Source organism: Vespa velutina, chromosome 6, assembly GCF_912470025.1.
Source record: "Vespa velutina chromosome 6, iVesVel2.1, whole genome shotgun sequence".
Lineage (NCBI taxonomy): Eukaryota > Metazoa > Arthropoda > Insecta > Hymenoptera > Vespidae > Vespa > Vespa velutina.
In genome coordinates this window covers 6,890,310-6,909,187 of record NC_062193.1, presented here as the reverse complement: position 1 = coordinate 6,909,187, position 18,878 = coordinate 6,890,310, and the positions used below count along the sequence as shown (strand labels likewise).

Below are 18,878 nucleotides of genomic sequence, written 5' to 3'. Positions count from 1 at the left end.
GAGCCTCCGGTCTTCGTACGGAAAGAAAGGAAATGAAAATGAATGAGACGATGCACTCCCTTCTGTACTTCGCCAAAAGGGATGATCCATTGATATCTAGAATTTCTTTTCCTTTTTTTTCTTTTTTCTTTTTTTCTTTTTTTTTTTTTTTTTTTGTTTCGAACAATGAAACTATTTCGTGCTTACGGCAGTATTTTCTTTTTTTCTTTTTCTTCTTTTATTCTTTTTTTTCTTTTTTCTTTTTCTTTTTTCTTTTTCTTTTTTCTTTTTCTTTTTTTTTTTTTTTTTTTTTTTTTTTTTTTTTTTTTTTTTTTTTTTTTCTTTCATACGTTTAAACAATAAATCCCATTAATTTATGCGTTAAAGTATCGCGCCGAGGCGTTCGTTCGTTAATTAATATGATTAATGTTTGATTTAATGTTAATATATAATTATTTAAAATCAATCGTATATTATCGATACTTTGTTTATCAAAGTGAAATAAAAGTCACGAGGTGAGGTTCGTTGACTCTTCGTACAGGTGACGTAAACAAATAAGATACGAGATATATATCTCGTGAGTGTTAGGATATCAGGACGTTCGAACAGTCGAGTTGGAGCCTTCGTCCTGTAAACATCGAGGGAGAAAGAGATATATACAACGTTCGACAGCCAAACTCATAATTTTCTACGACGTTCTTATAATATCTATTAAAAATATAAGACAATTGATATTAATTACGATTAAGTTTCTTTTTTCTACTTCTAATTAAGGTTAGTTAACATACATCACAATTATATTTAAATTATATTACGAATAATTTTATAATAATTATAATTTATCAAATGAACAAGAGAATATTTCATGGAGATATTTATATATTCTGAGCGTTGTTTTACTTTTAACTTAACGTATCATTTATTTTAACGTAAATTAAGTCAACTTACGGGTGGTACTTCAATATACATATATCACAAATATTATCTATTATACTTTCAGAATTTCTAACGTTTCGTTTCTTAGTTTATAATATATATTTAATATATATATATATATATGTGTATGTATATGTCCGGGGATTATGTTACAACAATAAAGAAGGCGAGACAAAGGAGAGGAAAAAAGAGAGAGAGAGAGAGAAAGAGATCGTTCGTTCATTAGAAACTATCACAATAGTTCGTAGGAACAAATGACGCTGTTAGATCAAGAAAGGAGAAAGAGTCCAAGATGTTAGGGGTAATTCGAAGAGATTCGAAAAGCCTACTCTCTTTTAGTTGCCGTTGTTGTTCTTTCTCAACGTAATATCGCCAAGGAACGTTACTTCACGAAGATTTATAATCGACTCCTACGCTCTTATTACGATTTCCTTTCATTGCTCTTACGATCTAACGTTCGCCTTTATAACCGTCTTTCTTCGAACAATGCGTCTTTGGACTTGAAATGATACGTACAACGAGTTCGTCCGTAAACATGTATATATATATATATACATGTATGTACATGTATGTACATATATGTATATATATGTATATATATGACATTTATATATACATAATATATACGTTTATTTTTATATATATATATATATATATAATATACATTTATATATATATGTACAATATATATGTAGATAACGTTACTTTCTTTAATTTTTTCATATTCTTTTAATTTTCATCGTTTGCCCTTGAATTTTCTAGACATGTAAACGTTCAATGTAATATGATAAAATAACAAGAGAAAAGAAAAAGAAAAAAAAAAAAAGAAGAAAAAAAGAGGACGAAAATATTGTCACGTGTTGTTATGATCCCAAGTATTTATATTAGTTATATAGATAAGTGTCACGCATGTTCTCTCACGTATGAGGAAAGGATATAAAAGAGAAGAAGAAGAAGAAGAAGAAAAAAAGAAAGAAAAAGAAAAGAGAGAGAGAGAGAGAGAGAGAGAGAAGAAAAAAAGCTTGTACGTAGTAGATACTTACGTCAGGTCGATTCATTGCTGACGCCGGTCTTCGCCAAAAATAACGTTCATTGATTTCGCGTTCTGAATGAACGAGCTCGCAAAGGAAAATGAGACAGCGTAGACCCATCGAAGAAGAGAGAGAGAGAGAAATAGAGAGAGAGAGGGAGGGAGGGAGGGAGGGAGGGAAGGAGGGAGATAGTTATCTATGGCCATCGTCGAGAACTAGCGATAAGATTTCCAAGAAGTTGGAGAAAGAGAGAGACAGAGAGAGAGAAAGAGATAGAGAGAGAGAGAAAACTTTTCTTACGATTGCGTTTTGAAAGAAGCTCTCCAACAAATAGAGATACTTGTCTTATTCGCCCACGCGTCTTCTTAATGTCAATACTCACCCTCTTCTTTATATATATACACCCTCGCGAGTCACCCTCATCTCTCAATTATATCCATTCTATACGGTAGTTCGATAAATATTTATAAATATTTTTTTATAGATTTTAACGATGACTCTGAATTGAACAACGAGTGTATAAATAGATATATGCTCAGTACGAAATTAAAGATAAAATGTTTATGAAATTTGTTAAAAAAAAAAAAAAAAAAAAAAAAAAAAAAAAAAAAAAAAATGAATTGAAACTGAGAATAATCTGTATTTTCTTTTTCTTTCTTAGTTTTCTCTTTTTCTTCTTTTTCCTTTTTTTTTTCTTTTCTTTTTTTTTTTTTTGTTCTTCTGTTAAAAAAAGATTACGCATTACGGCGGCGAAGAAGAGATCTTGAATTTCCATACGATAGCGACGTTTTTTGCTTATCTTTATCCTCTTCTTACCTAGCTCATCGTTTAAGATAGCGCAACGAAGTATGTGCCTGCGTAGCACGGATCGTGTGTTTCTCAATTTGAGAAAAGAAAAATTATTTGAATGAGATGTAAGCTTTTTCTTTTTTGTTCTTTGTCTTTTTTTTTTCCGTTTTCTTCTTCTTCCTCTCTTTCTTTCTTTTTCTGTTCTTTTTTTCCTTTTTTTTTTTCGTTTTTTTATTGCTATAACCACGAAGAAACGACACGAATGTCTTTATTAATGAAATATTTTAGCTCTTGTTATGGCGAATCGTTGAAATTTTTTTCGTTAACATATTTTTTCGCGCTTCGTATCGAATCGGATCGGATCGGATCGGATGTATGATATCTCTCTCTTTCTTTTTCTTTTTTTTTTTTTTTCCCCCATTTCATCGGCTTTATCCTTATAGAAGAATGTGAAAATTGAAGAGGACGATATTCATATTAGGATTGATGAATTAGACAAATAGAGATATTGATAATAAAATTCGTTTTAAATGTGAAAACGAAAAGATGTGGCGACGAGTTGGCGCGGTACAGCGCGCTAAGCAGAATTCGCTATCGGCGGCGGATTGTAAGCAGTGTCGTTTTTACGAGAGACAGAGTTTTAATGGTCTTCTACGACGTGTGGCATAGAGCACCAAGCTTGGAACGAACTCTGTATAACGGCCTTTATTATGATTATTTGCGGCTGCACGCCTTTCCTGGCATCTTGGTACGTACTACATACGTACGTGCGTGAGCCATAGGTAGAACCCCATGCGTCTCCGAGTTTATTTTATGCTTACTACGCTCTCGAGCCTGCCTTAACGTCGTCTCTTCCTCTCTTTCTCTCTCTCTCTCTCTCTCTTTCTCTCTCTTTTTCTTTCTTTCTTCTCTTCTTCTCTTTTCTTGCTCGTATATACATACCTACAACGAAACGGTAATTCCCTCCTCTCGCACGTGACCGATCTGCTTTTACAAAGTCTCGACATTTTCTTAAAATTATTATGGAAAATTGTTTAAAGTGAAAAAGGAAAAAAAAATTCAGTACCATTATTAATTATCAATATTGATAGATTATTGATTTCGACATTCTCGATTTAATCGGATTATTAATTTTATAATTCGTCATGTTATCGATATATATATATATATATATACACATACATATATCTTACTAAGTATTTACATAAAGTACGCACTTGTTATGAAAATTCGCGAAATTCTGTCCCGACGAGATGTCTGAGTCCTTGGCAAGTCTTTCCACGAGTATAGTGGCGACAACAGGGACGATGATGCAAACCGGATAGCATTCTTTAAACAATTGCATACGCATGGTCATACAATTTGTCGAATGATAAACCTCTCTTCCTTTCTCTCTTTCTCTCTCTCTCTCTCTCTCTCTCTATCTCTTAAGAAAATAAAGATGGAATGATGTAGATTAGTCAAAGCTATTTCTTTCTTTACGTTTTTTTAGACGATCCACATTGAAATATCGGAATCGTGCAATATCTGTTTGAGTGTTACGAGCCGTGAAAGATACGAGCGATGACGTCATGAACATCGAACCACGTGGACTCGAATTTAGTCGATTTTAGTTATTGCTATGACGAGGACCAACGAGAAAAAGAGAGAGAGAGAGAGAGAGAGAGAGATAAAGAGAGAGACTACTATAGTGGGGATGATCATAAGAGGAAAAAGGAAGAAAAAATAGAGGGGATGATCATTTGTAAAGACAAATTTTTGCGTGGTCGATTGCGGAGCAGACATACTCGTCTATTACGTAGGTAGATATAGAGTCAGCAACGCCCACGTCGTCGCCACCCTGCTTCTGCCGGTCACATCGAAAACGGCTAGCTTACGGGGGTAGGGGGGTAGTTGCGGTGCGAAAATGTCAGACGAACCGGCTGATACGATACTCCCACGCGATAGAAAGTGGGGCAAAGTCGATTCATTCATCCACTGATTCATAAGAGTGGGTGCTATGAGAAAGAGAGAAAGAGAAAGAGAAAGAAAGAAAGAGAAAGATAAATACACTTCTTATCTCTCTCTCTCTCTCTCTCTCTCTCTCTCTCTCTCTTCCACTTTCTTTTCATCCCCTCTCACTTTCTTCCTTCCTTCATCCCTTATTCGAGTCTTTCAATACGATTTCGTAGGGATATCTTTCATAGACAAAAAATAGGTTTTGAGCGTGTGGTAGTTAGATACTTTCTCATCCCTTCGAGTTTCCAGAAATTACCCCAACTCGTGTGGGTAGTGAAAATCGAAGAAATTGGATAATTCCGGGCTTTTCCTTTTCCTAGAAGAACGCCATTTTGGTGACGCAAAACTCGATCGCAGACCTTGGACTCTCTCATGCTCTCTCTCTCTCTCTCTCTCTTTCTCTTTTTCTTTTACCCTCTTTCTTTCTCCACGATCAACTCTCAACCTCTGATATTATCATGTATTACGTATGTAGCAAAATGTATGAGCTTTTCGTAAAAATACACGAAAAGCAGCTTTCGAAAGGGGATCTCGTTTAATTTTTCGTCCCTTTCTCTCGCTAAGAGAGAGAAAGAGAAAGAGAGAGATAGAGAGGGAGAGAGGGAGAGACGATAGATCGAGAGTTCGGATTATGTGGAGTTAAAGTGGTTTTTCTTAAATGTTAAGGTCACACTCGTCATATTCTATTCGTCGACCAGTTACGATCCTAATCTCACGTTATATTAGCCTAGTTAATTGATCATTGAAGCGGTAACAGATACCGTTAATTCTTTACAAGGGGAAAATATATCAACTATAAAATCTAACTATAAAAATTATTATAACGATGAAAAGTTTTTATTGGAATAAATTGTAATTAGAAATTTTCATGGACTCCTTCGATAATTTTGATATCTACGATTGTTCCAATGAGAACACGAGGAAAGAGGGTCGTTCTGTTGGTTCCTTGGAAATAATAAGAGAGAGAGAAAGAAAGAATAAAGTCATTGAGAAAGTCGAACGGAAATGATGAAGGAAACAATGTCTCTGAAATTGAATTTTACTTTTCGATTGTAATTAACGATCGTATAAACCACAAGCATATTTTTCGACTGAAATTTTTAGATGATGCAAGCGAAGCAACGTGCTGGACCACTCACGGCAAGGCGGTTGATTTCGAGTGTGTCTTCTCTCTTCCATCGACCGTTTCCCTCCTCTCTCTCTCTCTCTCTCTCTCTCTCTCTCTCTCTCTTTATCTCTCTTTCTCGCTCTCATTGTTGCAGCGTCGCCCATCGTACTCCGGATATCCTATACATCGCTAAACACAATGCACCGTCTGCTGTTCCTGGCTGAGCGCCATTGTCGATAACCTTTGCATCGTCGACCCGATGATGGTAGTACCGCGATAGGAATGTCGTCGACTTGGAGAGTAGCGGTATTCGTGTGGTGATACGCACGTGGAACGTGTTCTCTCTCTCTCTCTTTCTCTTTCTCTTTCTCTTTCTCTTTCTCTTTACATTTCTCTCTTTTCTTCCTTTCTTTTCTTTTTCTTTTCCTCTCTTTCGTATTTCCTTTTTCGTTAGATGCGAAAACGCAGAAGGTCGAAGGTCGCCACAGCGAAAGGTCAGATCCACGGTTAAGTGCACGAAATAAGAACGAAAAAGGCGATCGCCAACTCGTAGGAAAAAGAAGAGAGAGAGAGAGAGAGAGAGAAAGAGGAAGACGATAAATAAATCGTATGCATTGTAGAAATCTTTGAGACCCGCTCGTCGGATCTTTTCGACTGCGTTTTCATTGTGCTCTGTGTATATGTACATGTGTATATATATATATATATATATATATATATATATATATATATATGTATAGCGATGAGTATCGTTTGCTTTTGATTTTAGTTTGGACATTAGATCGATGCCGGTATGTGTATGTACATAGATCCAAGAGTTATGCGATTCTTAAATTATAATTCGAGAAATCCTGAGAATAGATTCAATGTTTCTTTTTTCTTCATTTCTTTCGTTTTGTTTTACATCTTGTTCTCTCCTTTTATTTTTTCTGTTCGAATTTAGAACACCGTTGATTATGATGAAATCGGTGGAAAAATTTTTGAAGGGAAAATTCCCTTTCCTCTCGATGATTCACGCGAAAGAACGAAATACGGTATCGGCAAGGAAACGATGATGGTTCTTCTTTCAACTACCCACGCTTTCTTTCATGTTTTTCAATATCGCGGTAGGCGCCCTCACGAAATTAGCATTCGCGAATGCCAGAAATAGATCGCGGATCACAATGCTTTAGGAAGGTCGGACGTAAAAAGACAAAACTAGAAGGAGAAGGAGGAGGAGGAGGAGAAGGAGGAGAAGAAGAAGAAGGAGGAGGAGGAGGAGGAAGAGGTATTTGCGAGAAGTAGCGCGTGGATTTATCGAATACCGCGAAATCATTGTCCAAGTCGACCGAATACTCCTCCACAAGAGGATCGACCGGTCGACGACGATGACAATGAGAGTGAAAAGAAAAAAAAGAAAGAAAAGAAAATGAAAGAGAAAAAAAAAAAGAAAAAAAAGAAAAAGAAATCTCCTCCCTTCTCTATTATCGTCTTTCGTACGATGATCGCATTTATTCTTCGTCGTTTTATTCGATCGTATATTTCCATTTTCGTGGCTCGATCGACGAGTATACATAGGACAACGACATATACTTGTGTATCCTTTAACATCCCATTACGGTATTATCAAAGAATATGACGATACTCACGAAGAATCCATAAAATCGTAGATGACTCTTTCCTTGTAGGGCATATCGTTCCTTCAAAGAAATCCGAATTTCAGATCTATTTAAATGAGTTGTCAGAAGAGCAATCAAATCTTTCGAGAAAAGTATAAAAAAAAAAAAAAAAAAAAAAAGAAAAAGGAAAAAAAAATATATATATATATATAGTACGCCTAAGAATCTTTCTTATGGATACGGCACTTTTAAAAGGTAAAAATATCCATAAACCGAATGTGAAAAGGGCCTCTCTCTTATAATTCCATGTTCTAACGAGGCTAAAAAAGCTTGCTTAGTTGGACGTAACATTTTATTTGAGATTTACCGCAAGGTTTCGGCCTCGTTTATTACTACGTCTCGTTTGTTCCTTCGTGTCCTTTTTACGCGTATCACTTTAATATACCCACATCTTCACAGTCCTTCCCATTTGTTGTTCTTCTCATTAACGTGTGATCTTTCATTCTGACATCGGTGAATTATAGTTAGGCCGAACAAACGAGCGTCAAAATGTTTTTTTTTTTTTTTCTTTTTTAAATTTTCCATTCCATTCCATTTCGGATTTTATTGCTTATCTTAGAAAAGAATGTTCAACGAATTTTTCAAGGTAGAAATTGATCGTTCGATATCACTAATTGGATTTTATTTTATTCAAAGTTTCGACTTAAGTTTCACAAACGTCGTAGACGTCGTTATTAAGGGATTGAATGATTAACGGATATTAAAATTGCACGGATCGTAATCAAAATCCCATGGTATCGAAAATTCCGTAAATCATTCCATGTCGACGGGAATGGTTTTGGTAATGATGCGAGATACAATTTTGTAGGAAGGCGTTAACAGATCCAGTTTATTTGTGGTCTCGATACAATTTATCCTTTTAAATCATTCGTTGAGGTGACGATTTGCATGAATTATGAATGATGCCAAGTGTTAGGAACGTATTCAAGGATACCAATGAAAATAAAAAATCTTTTCCTTTCTTTCTTTCATTTCTTTCTTTCTGTATCGTCTCCATTATTTCGTAGTTTTCGAGTTAGTGGTTTCCACTATTTCCGCAATCTCTTTTCTTAAGTATCCATCTTAAGAAATACCACTCATACTCGATCCTTTTGAAATGTACCAATAATAGTCTTTTCCTTTAGTTTCCTTCGTCTTTCTTTCATTCTCTTTTTATTATTTATTTATTTTCTTTCTTTCTTTCTTTCTTTCTTTCTTTCTTTCTTTTTTTTTTTCTTCGATCCTGCGTCATCCACATTTCGATTTGGCACATTACACGCACGCCTTTTCCCTCTTTTTCCTCTCGTTATTATTCCAGATATACGGAGGGACATTAATAATTTGAAGCAAGTGGCATCGAGATATCATCCTGCCTACTCTATCGAGCACCTCTATGTCTTTTTCTAGTTAGTAAATATTTTTCTGAGAGCCGACGTTCTTATGTGTCTATTTCGTAGCGCTTATTACCGTTCTCTTTCCTCTTTCATGATATATCGTTATTGCCTGTAGATGCCCGACGAATTTCGTTTATTTATTTCTCAGTATGAGATGCAGACTTTTAGAGATGCTGTTAAAGGGATTCGTGCCATAGAAAAGGAAATAGATTTATCGTATGCTCTTACGGCAAATTCGAACAATTACTTTTCGAGCACGTTATTACATTTTGCGGGATTGTAACCAATGTTCAAAGAGAGAGAATGTGTAAAACATCGAAGGAGTTTATCACTGACTATGATTAGAGTAGAATAAAAGACAATTTTTATTTCTCCTTCATATTCATTTTATTCATATCCATTAAAGTATATACGATAAATAGATAATATTCAATTACGTAGAAAATATTCTTGAATCAAGATTATGAGTACGATAACTCGTTCAGCTTAGTTATGTCATTTAGCGTCAAACTTTTGAGAACTTAGAATTAGGTTTTGTTTTTGATAAGAGAGAAAAAGAGAGAGAGAGAGAGAGAGAGAGAGAGAAAGAATCATAGAAGTCATTCGATTTTAAAGACCCTTCTGTCTCGGATGATATCGAGTTTGCAGAAGCATTCTCTACCGCTGTTTCGATATCCCCGTCGGGTCTTGACCCACGATACCGGAGAATCGAGGTTGGCCAATGCCCAAATCGATCTGCAGATGCAGAAAACCGAGAACAATCGTGGTGATCGCCAAAGCTACCATGCTACTCACGTTTCTGCCCGAGAAACATCGAACCACCATATCATCGTATAGGCTTGATTGAGTATAGTAATACACAGGGCAAATACTCAACGACGATATATAATCAAAGTGGTTAGTTCGGCCAAATCCTAATTAATCGCGATTAATTTGTTTCTTTTTCTTCTTGAGAGAGATAGAGAGAGATAGAGATAGAGATAGAGAGAGAGAGAGAGAGAGAGCAAAAGGTAGGGCATTCTTCGAAAAAGTTTGTTTTTATTTCATCCTCGATATTTCATCGCCATTCACTCATTCTATTTCTCACGATTCGCACGATCAATAACTCAGAACAAAGAAAATAAAAGTAATGAAATATAGATAGTTAGATAAAAATGAAAGAGGAAAGAAAACGACGAGAGGTGTAATACGTTCACGGTGACGTCTTCGAATCGTATTTCAATTTTCACGAAGCAAACACAGCAAATTGACTTTCGAAGGGGGACACGCGAAGACACGTACGATTTACGTTCGAGAAATGATCATATAAAGAGAAGAAAAAGAGAGAGAATGAGAGAAATAGAAACAGAGAATGAGAGAAAGAAAAAGAGAAAGAAGCGCCTTGACCTAAGCACCAAGCGACACGAATATTTACGCGCTCGTTCTAAACGTCAAGACCATCTTTCTCTTTCTCTTTCTCTCTTTCTCTCTTTCTCTCTCTCTCTCTCTTTCTCTCTCTCTTTCTATTCTATCTCTTGTTCGCACGTTTAAGAGTGAGAGTGAGAGAGACAGATTCGAGTGGCTCTTGGAGTACGCGACACGCACGAGCTCGCGGGCAAGAGCGGTGAGATATATACGCGTAATGTAGCGCGATAACATGAGTTTCGGAGTAATTGTTTACGCGTGCCAAGTGAGTTATTTGGCACGTGGCCATTGCCGGGAGCGGGGGAAGGGGAACGAACGTCACCCACGTGGTCGGCCGACTGCCCGCGGGACTCTCCTTCCTTTTGCTCTCTTTCCTCTTTTTTCTCGTTTCTCTTCTCCCTTTCGTTCTTTCGTTCGTTCCATCTCTCTCTCTCTCTCTCTCTCCCTCTCTCTCTTTCTCTTTCTCTTTCTCTTTCTCTTTCTCTTTATCCCTCTTGCTGATGTTACACACGTATCCCAATACGTAGGCAACTTTGTTTTCGATAATTTTGTACGATCCAGTATTCCTTTCTCTTACTTTACTTCAACGATATATAGCATGAAAGTATCGTGTATAAAGGGAAAGGAACTTGTGAAGTACAACAGTGAACCAGGAAGTAAAAGTATTTTCTTTATCCTTTTTCTTTTCTGTTAGATCGAAGTCTTTGGTAGAGAAATATCTTTGATGGGAATCATACGAAAAGAAAGGAAGAAAGAAAGAAAGAAAAAGATAAGGAAGAATATAAAGGAAAGGAGAGAAGAGAAAAATGAGAAGAAGAAGAAGGATCGTAGGCAAGCGGAAGGATCATGGAGGAGGAAAAGAAGAAGAAGAAGAAGAAGAAGAAGGAGGAGGAGGAGGAGGAGGAGTCTAGTCGTCCTTCGTTGGCTGAGGTGGTGGTGGAGATTGCAATGGTGGGGGTACGAAATAAGGGTAGTTTGCGGGGGTGGGAGCAGGAGGTTCGTCAGTTTCCGGGTTGTTCCGGAGGGTTTGCGGGGGTGGTGGTCGCGCTCGCGGCTGCGGGGGCGGGCAGGAGCCGCGAGCCACGACACGACGAAGCGTCGCGACGTCAGTAGAGCGCCGCGCTATCGACCACCACCACGAGACCACCGTTGTCGTCGTCGTCGTCGTCGTTGTCGTCATCATCGTCGTTGTCGTCGTCGTCGTCGTCGTCGTCGTCGTCGTCGTCGTCGTCGTCGTCATTGTCGTCGTTCGTCCTCTTCGAAATTATCATCCTTATTCTTTTCTCCGGTCTCTCGAACGTATTCGTTCACAACAGTAGCAAACGATCGGGTTTATCGGTTAATATAGTTCGTCGTTAAGATCGAACGAAAAAATAATATCTGGCTAATGATATAAATTTAATCGTTAATCCCGCGTGTATACCGGTCGGCACGAGTCGCGATAAAAAGTGGCAGGAGTAAGAAGGAAAGTGGCAGGATCGAAAGTGGAGTCGTGGTACGGTGGAAGACGGTGCGATCAGGCAGGGATCAAGATTTCGATCAACCTGTTCGAGCCGGTGCCACGAGGATCCTGCGGCTACGCGCCGCTGCGTGCACGCGCCTCCACCGTGGGCTCGCGCCTGATCCTCAAGAGCACCGCCGCCGCTAGTAGTAGTAGTAGTAATAGCAGTAATAGTATTAGTAGTAATAATATTTGTAATAAAAGAAGTAGTAGTAGTGGTAGTAGAGGTAGCAGTATTACTAGTAGTAATACTAGCAGCGGCAGCAGTGGTACTATCACCACCGACAGAAACGCCGTCGACGCGGATTCCTATCGCGCGAACGCGGTTCATGCGTGCGTAAGTGGATATTTGCTCGAGTGCCAGCAGTCCTCCTCTAACTACAGCCACGAGCCACCCCGTGTGAGACCCAATGACTGTCCATCCAGGGACCACATGTTTGTTATAAGGTCAGTGCACGATATACTTTCTCGCGTGGTATTCTTCTTTTTCTTTTTTTTTTTTTTTTCTTTTTCTTTTTCTTTTTCTTTTCGCCTTCATATCTTGCTTCTTAAAAGATAGCGAGGATATAATAAGAGGCGTTATTGCTGTCTTTGTTTCCTTGGCATAGGAATGTTATTTCTCAGCGCGTGGCTACGTTCCTTAGTCTTTTTTATTTTTTTGTAAACAGAAGATTTTTCTTAAAATTCTTTTACTTTATTTCTCTCTCTCTCTCTTTCTCTCTCTCTCTCTCTCTTTCTCTCTTTTTCTCTCGTTTTGATAGTATCTTCCCTCATGTGAAACGTTTGGATAGTGATTAATAGTGGCCAACTTTCCTTCCACTCTTTTCCTTTCATCGGAAAAGCCGTAGATCGTCAAGACAGAGAAAGCATAAATCCGCATGTAGAGTAAAGATAAAGGAAGAAAGAGAGCAAGGACCGACGGAGAGAGAAATAGAGAAAGAAAGAGAGAGAGAGAGAGAGAGAGAGAGAGAGAATGAGAGAGAGAGAGAGAGAGAAGAGAAAAGGCGAGAATTTGCTAGCGGCGGCGAGAAGAGTCGTGGCTGTCTTCGGCCGGCCGTTGCTACTGCCGCCGCCACCACCACCATCACCACCGCCGCCGTCGCCGCTGCCACCGCCACCGCCACCGCCGCCGCCGCCGCCGCCGCCGCCGCCGCCGTCGGTTCCTCCAAGGCTGCTGGATTAAAGAGATAGACTCGTTTCGAGTTCCTTTCTCGTTAGCTTTCTCGTATGATATGCAATCCAATAGTAGTAATAGCAACTGCAACACTTGTAAAAAATCTTCATTTGAGCATTACAAATGATACCCTTTCCATTATTTCGTATTAGCCTGTTTAATAAAACTACTGTTAAGAATCTCTTTAACGACGATTTAAATGGCAATGAAGAATCTTATTAGATCCTTGGCGGATAATTTCGCCATTGGATGGGAACCATTCACGGAGTCGTACGTTTAACTTGCAAACTCCTCGGAGGGATGCATTAGCCCGATGACTAATCGAATCGTGTGAGATACAAATGGATGGAACGAACGCGCGCGGCAAAGTGCGAAATACCAGAGCGAAGGAGTCACTTTCTCGTAGTCTTCGTCGTTTTCGTCGTCGTCGTCGTCGTCGTCGTCGTCGTTGTTGTTGTTATCGTCGTCGTCGACGTCGTCGTCGTCGTCGTCGTTGTCGTCTTCTTCTTCTTCTTCTTCTTCTTCTTCTTCGTTTTCAGTGGTACCGCCGTTACATCGAGCCATCCCTCTTAGACGATGAAAAAGCTTTCAGGGGAATCCTTTCACAAGAGAGGAGGAGTTAAGCAAATGGAACTTTTTATTTGATATTTTTCTTTTCCTTCACACTGTAAAGGAACTTTATTTAATGCCAGACAAATAATTGCTAGTGATAATAACTTTTAGTAGTTGCATGATCGATTACGTCTGACTAGATCAATCTTCGACTACTTGTCGATTAATTCCCTAACGTCACGATCGACGTGTAAACGTCGTATCGATGATATTTCAATTACTTTGCTTGCGTTCGAAGACGAAGGATGGAAAAAAAAGAAAAAAAAAAAAAAAGAAAAGAAAAGAAAGAAAGAAAGAGAAACAGATTCAGTTCGGAGAAGGATAAAAAAAGAAGGAAGGAAGGAAAGGAAAGGAAAGGAAAGGTCGAACAACCCCTCGCGCGTAGACATTCGGTCGCACGACGATGATGGCTCTTATGCCTTGTCAAGCCTTGTCAAAAGGGAAACCCCTCCGCAATATTTCCGAGTCAACGACGCTCAGGCTCGTTCGCAAATCCCGTCATTTTGCCCGACAAAGGGCCGTGAGCGGGTATCGCGCGACTTTCCATCACGGTTACCAAAGGAACCAACGAGCTACTACTACCATCAACTCATCCCATCCCATCCTGCAACCCCCATATGCACGTCCTTCGTTCGCGATATTGTCGAAAAAAACTTCGACCAATTCCAAATGTGTCGTCTCCAGGTTCTTAGACCGAAGATTCATCGAAGAATTGAATTTCTTTTTACTCATGGACGCGAGAAAGTTCAACGTTTTCTTTCTCTCTCTCTCTCTCTCTCTCTCTCTCTTTTTCTTTCTCTTTCTCTTTCTCTCATCTTACTCTGGAAGAGATATATTATCGTTTTCGTTCGAAACGTTTTGGCTCGGGGCGATACGATGACGTAACATTTCGTGTCGTAACCGCGATCAATTTTGCGATTAAATTCTTTCGATCATTCGATAAGAGCATCCACCATGACTCGTGTATTCCATTATTTTCGATTAGACGTAACCACGTGCGATTGTAAATGTTTTCTCTCTCTCTCTCTCTCTCTCTCTCTCTCTCTCTCTCTCTCTCTCTCTCTTTCTCTCGTAAAACTTCAAAACGAAAGTTATGAACGGTAAATCAATAGTCATATTTTGTGCAAATACATTTTGTTAAGGGAGAACATTTAAATTTTTCAATTCGTTTTCCTTAAATAATAAAGAAAAATCGTAAAAGAATTTTTACAACGAGTCACGTTAAAATAGTTCCGTTCACGTTATCTCGGTAATGCAAATTCGTGATATTTTTGGTGCACGCGAGCAATCTATTTCGTGAGGATTAACGAAGTAAGAAAAAGAAAAAGGAAAAAAAAAAAAAAGAAAAAAAAAAAAAGAGAGAGAAAAGAAAAAAGGATGTAGGCACTTGTGCCCGATTAAAGAGTCCAATCCGTATTAAAAGGATTCTTATGCTTGGCAAAGTCGAAGCAGACTGCCAATGGCAGTACTTCCGGTCTTTGGGTTAGGAAACTGGAATAGGTATTTACTTACATATATAGTTTGACCTGACGCGTATATTACAGGGTCGAACCAGTTTAGCAAGTACCGGCCTTCTCTCTAGGTATCCGGATAAGAAATAGATAAGGAACGAAGCCGAGAAAGAGGAAAGTAGGAAAGAAAGAAAAGAATAAAAGAAAGAAAAGAAAGAAAAGAGAAAGAGGCCGGCAAAGCTTTCATCGCGTTGAATTTCAAATCGACGGTACATCCCCGGGAGGAATTGGCGTTCGTCCAATCGCGATTCCACGTTTACCTGCACGTACTCCCTCTGTTTTTCTTCCATCCTTTTCTATCTATTTCTTTTCCTTGGTTCTTTTTTACTAGATATGTCCCTCTTTCTCTTTTTCCCTTTTTCTCTCTTTTTCTCTCTCTTCCTCTCTTTTTTTTTTTTTTGAGAAAGTGGGTCGTTTAGAATATAGATCCGGAATATCGAGAGATAGTAGAAAAGCATAAGAGAAACAGAGATAGATAGAGAGAGAGAGAGAGAGAGAGAGAGAGAGAAAGAAAGAGAAGAAAGAAGGACATCGCGAGAAGGACATTGAAGAGAAAGAAGAAGCGAGAAAGGGCACGAGCCAAGAAGAAGAGAAACAAGCAGGGCCTTGACTTGGTCACCCTGAAGCTTCGAGTATCCACGATAGAGTCCGTGCCTTTGCATACGACGCGCCTCTTATGTTCGTTTCTCGTCTTTATCCTCCTCTTTCTCACGCTTTTACTCTTCCTTTCTCAATCTCTCTCTCTCTCTCTCTCTCTCTCTCTCTCTCTCTCTCTCTCTTTCTCTCACACTCTTTCTTTCCTTCTCTCTTTCTCTTTCTCTTTTGCTACTCGTCTACGATAAAAGAACAGAGAGAAAAAGAGAAAGAGAGAATGAGTGAGAAAGTGAGATAGAAGAGAGAGAGAGAGAGAGAAAGAGAGAGAATAGGTACATAGGTATCTACGTGCGAAGATACCAAAGCGTAGGACAACGAGGCAGGTTATGTGTACCTATGTAGGTATCTACTTGGTTGTGAATCACGAAACGAGGATGAGCATTGTCGTCGCACGTATTTCCGTTTTGAAGAGAAGAACGAATACCCTACCTCTACCTACCTACGAGTCGAGTAGAAATGTTCATTATTAAAATGACGTAGGTACATACTTTTTCTTTCTCTTTTTTTTTTTTTTTCTCTTTCTCTGTTTCTCTTTTTATTTATTTATCTTCTCTATTTTTTTTCTTCTTCTTCTTCTTCTTTTTTTTTTCTTTTTTTTTTTTTTTTTTTCACTCGAACCAATGGTTCATCGAGGTCAACGTTTTTACATCAACGGAGCTTCTTCGATGAATTTCCGACAGGACAGGTTCGTTCTATCGTCTTTCTCTTTTTTCTTTGATCTTTTTTCCATTTTTTTTTTTTTTTCTTTCTCTCGTCATTGTCCTCGTCGGCACATATCCTCAACCCGCGGTCATAAATAATACATACGATCAAGTCGCGCGCGAATATTCGAAAGTACACCGAAATGTGCCGCGTGTACGATCAACGCGAGATTGACGTTTACGCTTCGGAGGTGCACGCTTCGTTATTTATTTGCAAACCTTCCGAAGTGTTTTTCGCCATTCTTATGCCCCATGATACTCTGTGGTGATGGTTTCGACCCTGTCAGAATGAGAGATAGCAGGAAAGAAAGAGGGCTCGTGTTTACTTTGAGAGTTTAAAAAAAAAAAAAAAAATCGTTCTGAATGAATCGTTTCTACCGTTAGGATCGAACGATCCAAAAAATTATCGAGAGAAGGAACATCGATTATCATTGAACCTTTTATTGGTGATAATGTTAAAAGATATCAATAGAACCGGCTCTCTCTCTCTCTCACTCTTTTACCTTCTGTATTTTTATATTTCGTTTTTTTTTTTCTTTTTTTTTTTTTTTTTTCAAGAAAGCCGCGGCGTCTCTTACAAAAGGTCATGCGCAAATCCAGCTTATTAATTTTTTTTTCCTTCACAATTCCTTCGCTTTCTCGTTATAAAGAAGGGCCGTGGAATGCGAAATAACGGAAAGGAGAAGCAGAGTTAAGTTTTCTTTGGGACTACGTCGAAAGAACGTTGTCGTTGATAGTAAGCTGAAAGAATTTAAAGCTTCGCTCGTTCCGAGATATTCGACCTTCGGAAAACAAACGTGGGAAGTATCGATGTTGTTCTACTCTTTGCGTTCCTTCGACAATAAAGCCGCCTTTTCAATAAGCATTTGGCCGCCGTCTCTCTTTGCGAACCATCGGACATTTCTACGCTCTGAAATATCCTTCGGCTGCGAATCACGTAATTCTTAGGAAGGTGAAAACAAGCGATGTCTCTGTAGGGAGGGTTATTTATCGTCGCTGTTACGGAGATACCGCTCGTTAAAAATTCATCGACGGTAAGTTACGTAGAGAAAAGAGAAAGAAAGAGAGAGAGAGAGAGAGAGAGAGAGAGAGAGAGAGAGAGAGAGAGAGAAAGAGAAAGAAAGAAAGAAAGGAAAAAGAAAGAAGTTTACGTAACACAGAAAACAAACGACTCGGATAAAATGGTACTCGCTCGAGTCTTCGACCTCTAGACAAAAGTATTAACAATTCCAAAGAAACAATTATCCATAAAATTTTATATATATTATTATTTTCATAAAAACTTGAATCGTATATATCGAAACACAAAAAATGCGAATGAATAAAAAAAATGTCCTTTATCGTATTCATTGAATCATTCAAAGGGTTATATTTCATTAATATATTTCATTGATGATTCGCAATGAAAACTTTTCAAGATTTATTATTTTCAACGTAAGAAACGTAAGAGAATAAGGATTGAAAATCATTGAGAAGATCGATGAAACAACGGTGTATCTTCAAAATCATGTCTCTCGTTATATCTCGATAGATTATAATTCCGTTGGTTTATCCGATTTTCTCGACGCGCTCTATATATACACAGCGTCGATTCCGGTCGAGACAGAAGGCATCGATCTGTTTTCCTCGTCTGCCTTCCCACGTCGACGAGAATCGAGTATATCGAATCTTGACGTAATCTCGAATAAGATGGAAAAGGTGAACGACCTGGTCTCGCGTAATCTTCATTATCATTTTCATTCGGGAACTTACGACCATATGAAAAGACAAAAGAAGAAGAGAATGAATTTATACGTTGACATAGAGAGAACCATTGATGTTCGCAAACACACATACATACTAACGTACAGATGTACATATATATATATATATATATATATACTATACGTAAGTAAATACAATACAAATAGTTATATGTGTTATATGTCGTAATAATCGTAAATCTCGAATAAATTTGGAGCCGTGAAGACGAAATCATACGACGAGCATCGTTCGATCGAGAAAGAGGAAAATAGAAAGAGAGAGAGAGAGAGAGATAGAGGGGGGCGGGAGGGAGGGAGGGAGAGAGAAATGCATATTTTTAAGGGTACACTTGGTAGAAAGAGAACGGGGTAGCAATATGACTATGGTGGCAGGCAGGTGCCGTTACGAGAGACGTTCGCACTTCTTCGAGGAGCCGAGCGGGCTCTCGGTTGCGTACTTTTAGAACCCACAATAAAGTCAGTTTATTGCGGCTCATTGAGACGGCTATCGCCTTCCGATTGTTGATCCGTGTTCATCGGCGATCGTAAAACGTTCCTTCGACGATCCTCACCCCTTCCCCGCGTTCTCCTTCTATATAACCCATAGTCTTTTTCTTTGGAGTCTTTCGTCTCTTCGAGATTCAACGCAATGCTCTGTCACCGACGCCCACGAACAGTCTTGCACGGTTACTTTCTTTTTCTTTTTA

The 18,878-nt window shown here is 38.6% G+C and overlaps 1 protein-coding gene across 2 annotated transcripts in view; it reads left to right on the top strand.

Annotated features, from left to right (window-relative positions):
- Positions 1-477: 477 nt before the first annotated feature.
- Positions 478-18,878, top strand: part of LOC124949980 (fibroblast growth factor 17-like) — a 120,869-nt gene continuing 102,468 nt past the window's right edge. The window contains exons 1-2 of one of the 2 annotated variants that reach the window (XM_047495968.1): positions 478-753; positions 10,971-11,227. In XM_047495968.1, coding sequence (XP_047351924.1) covers positions 11,001-11,227 — 227 coding nt within the window. In that variant the 5' untranslated portion in view covers positions 478-753; positions 10,971-11,000. Of the gene's footprint in view, positions 754-10,970; positions 11,228-11,265; positions 12,225-18,878 lie in introns of those variants that run through there. The other variant, XM_047495971.1, reaches the window with a different exon arrangement.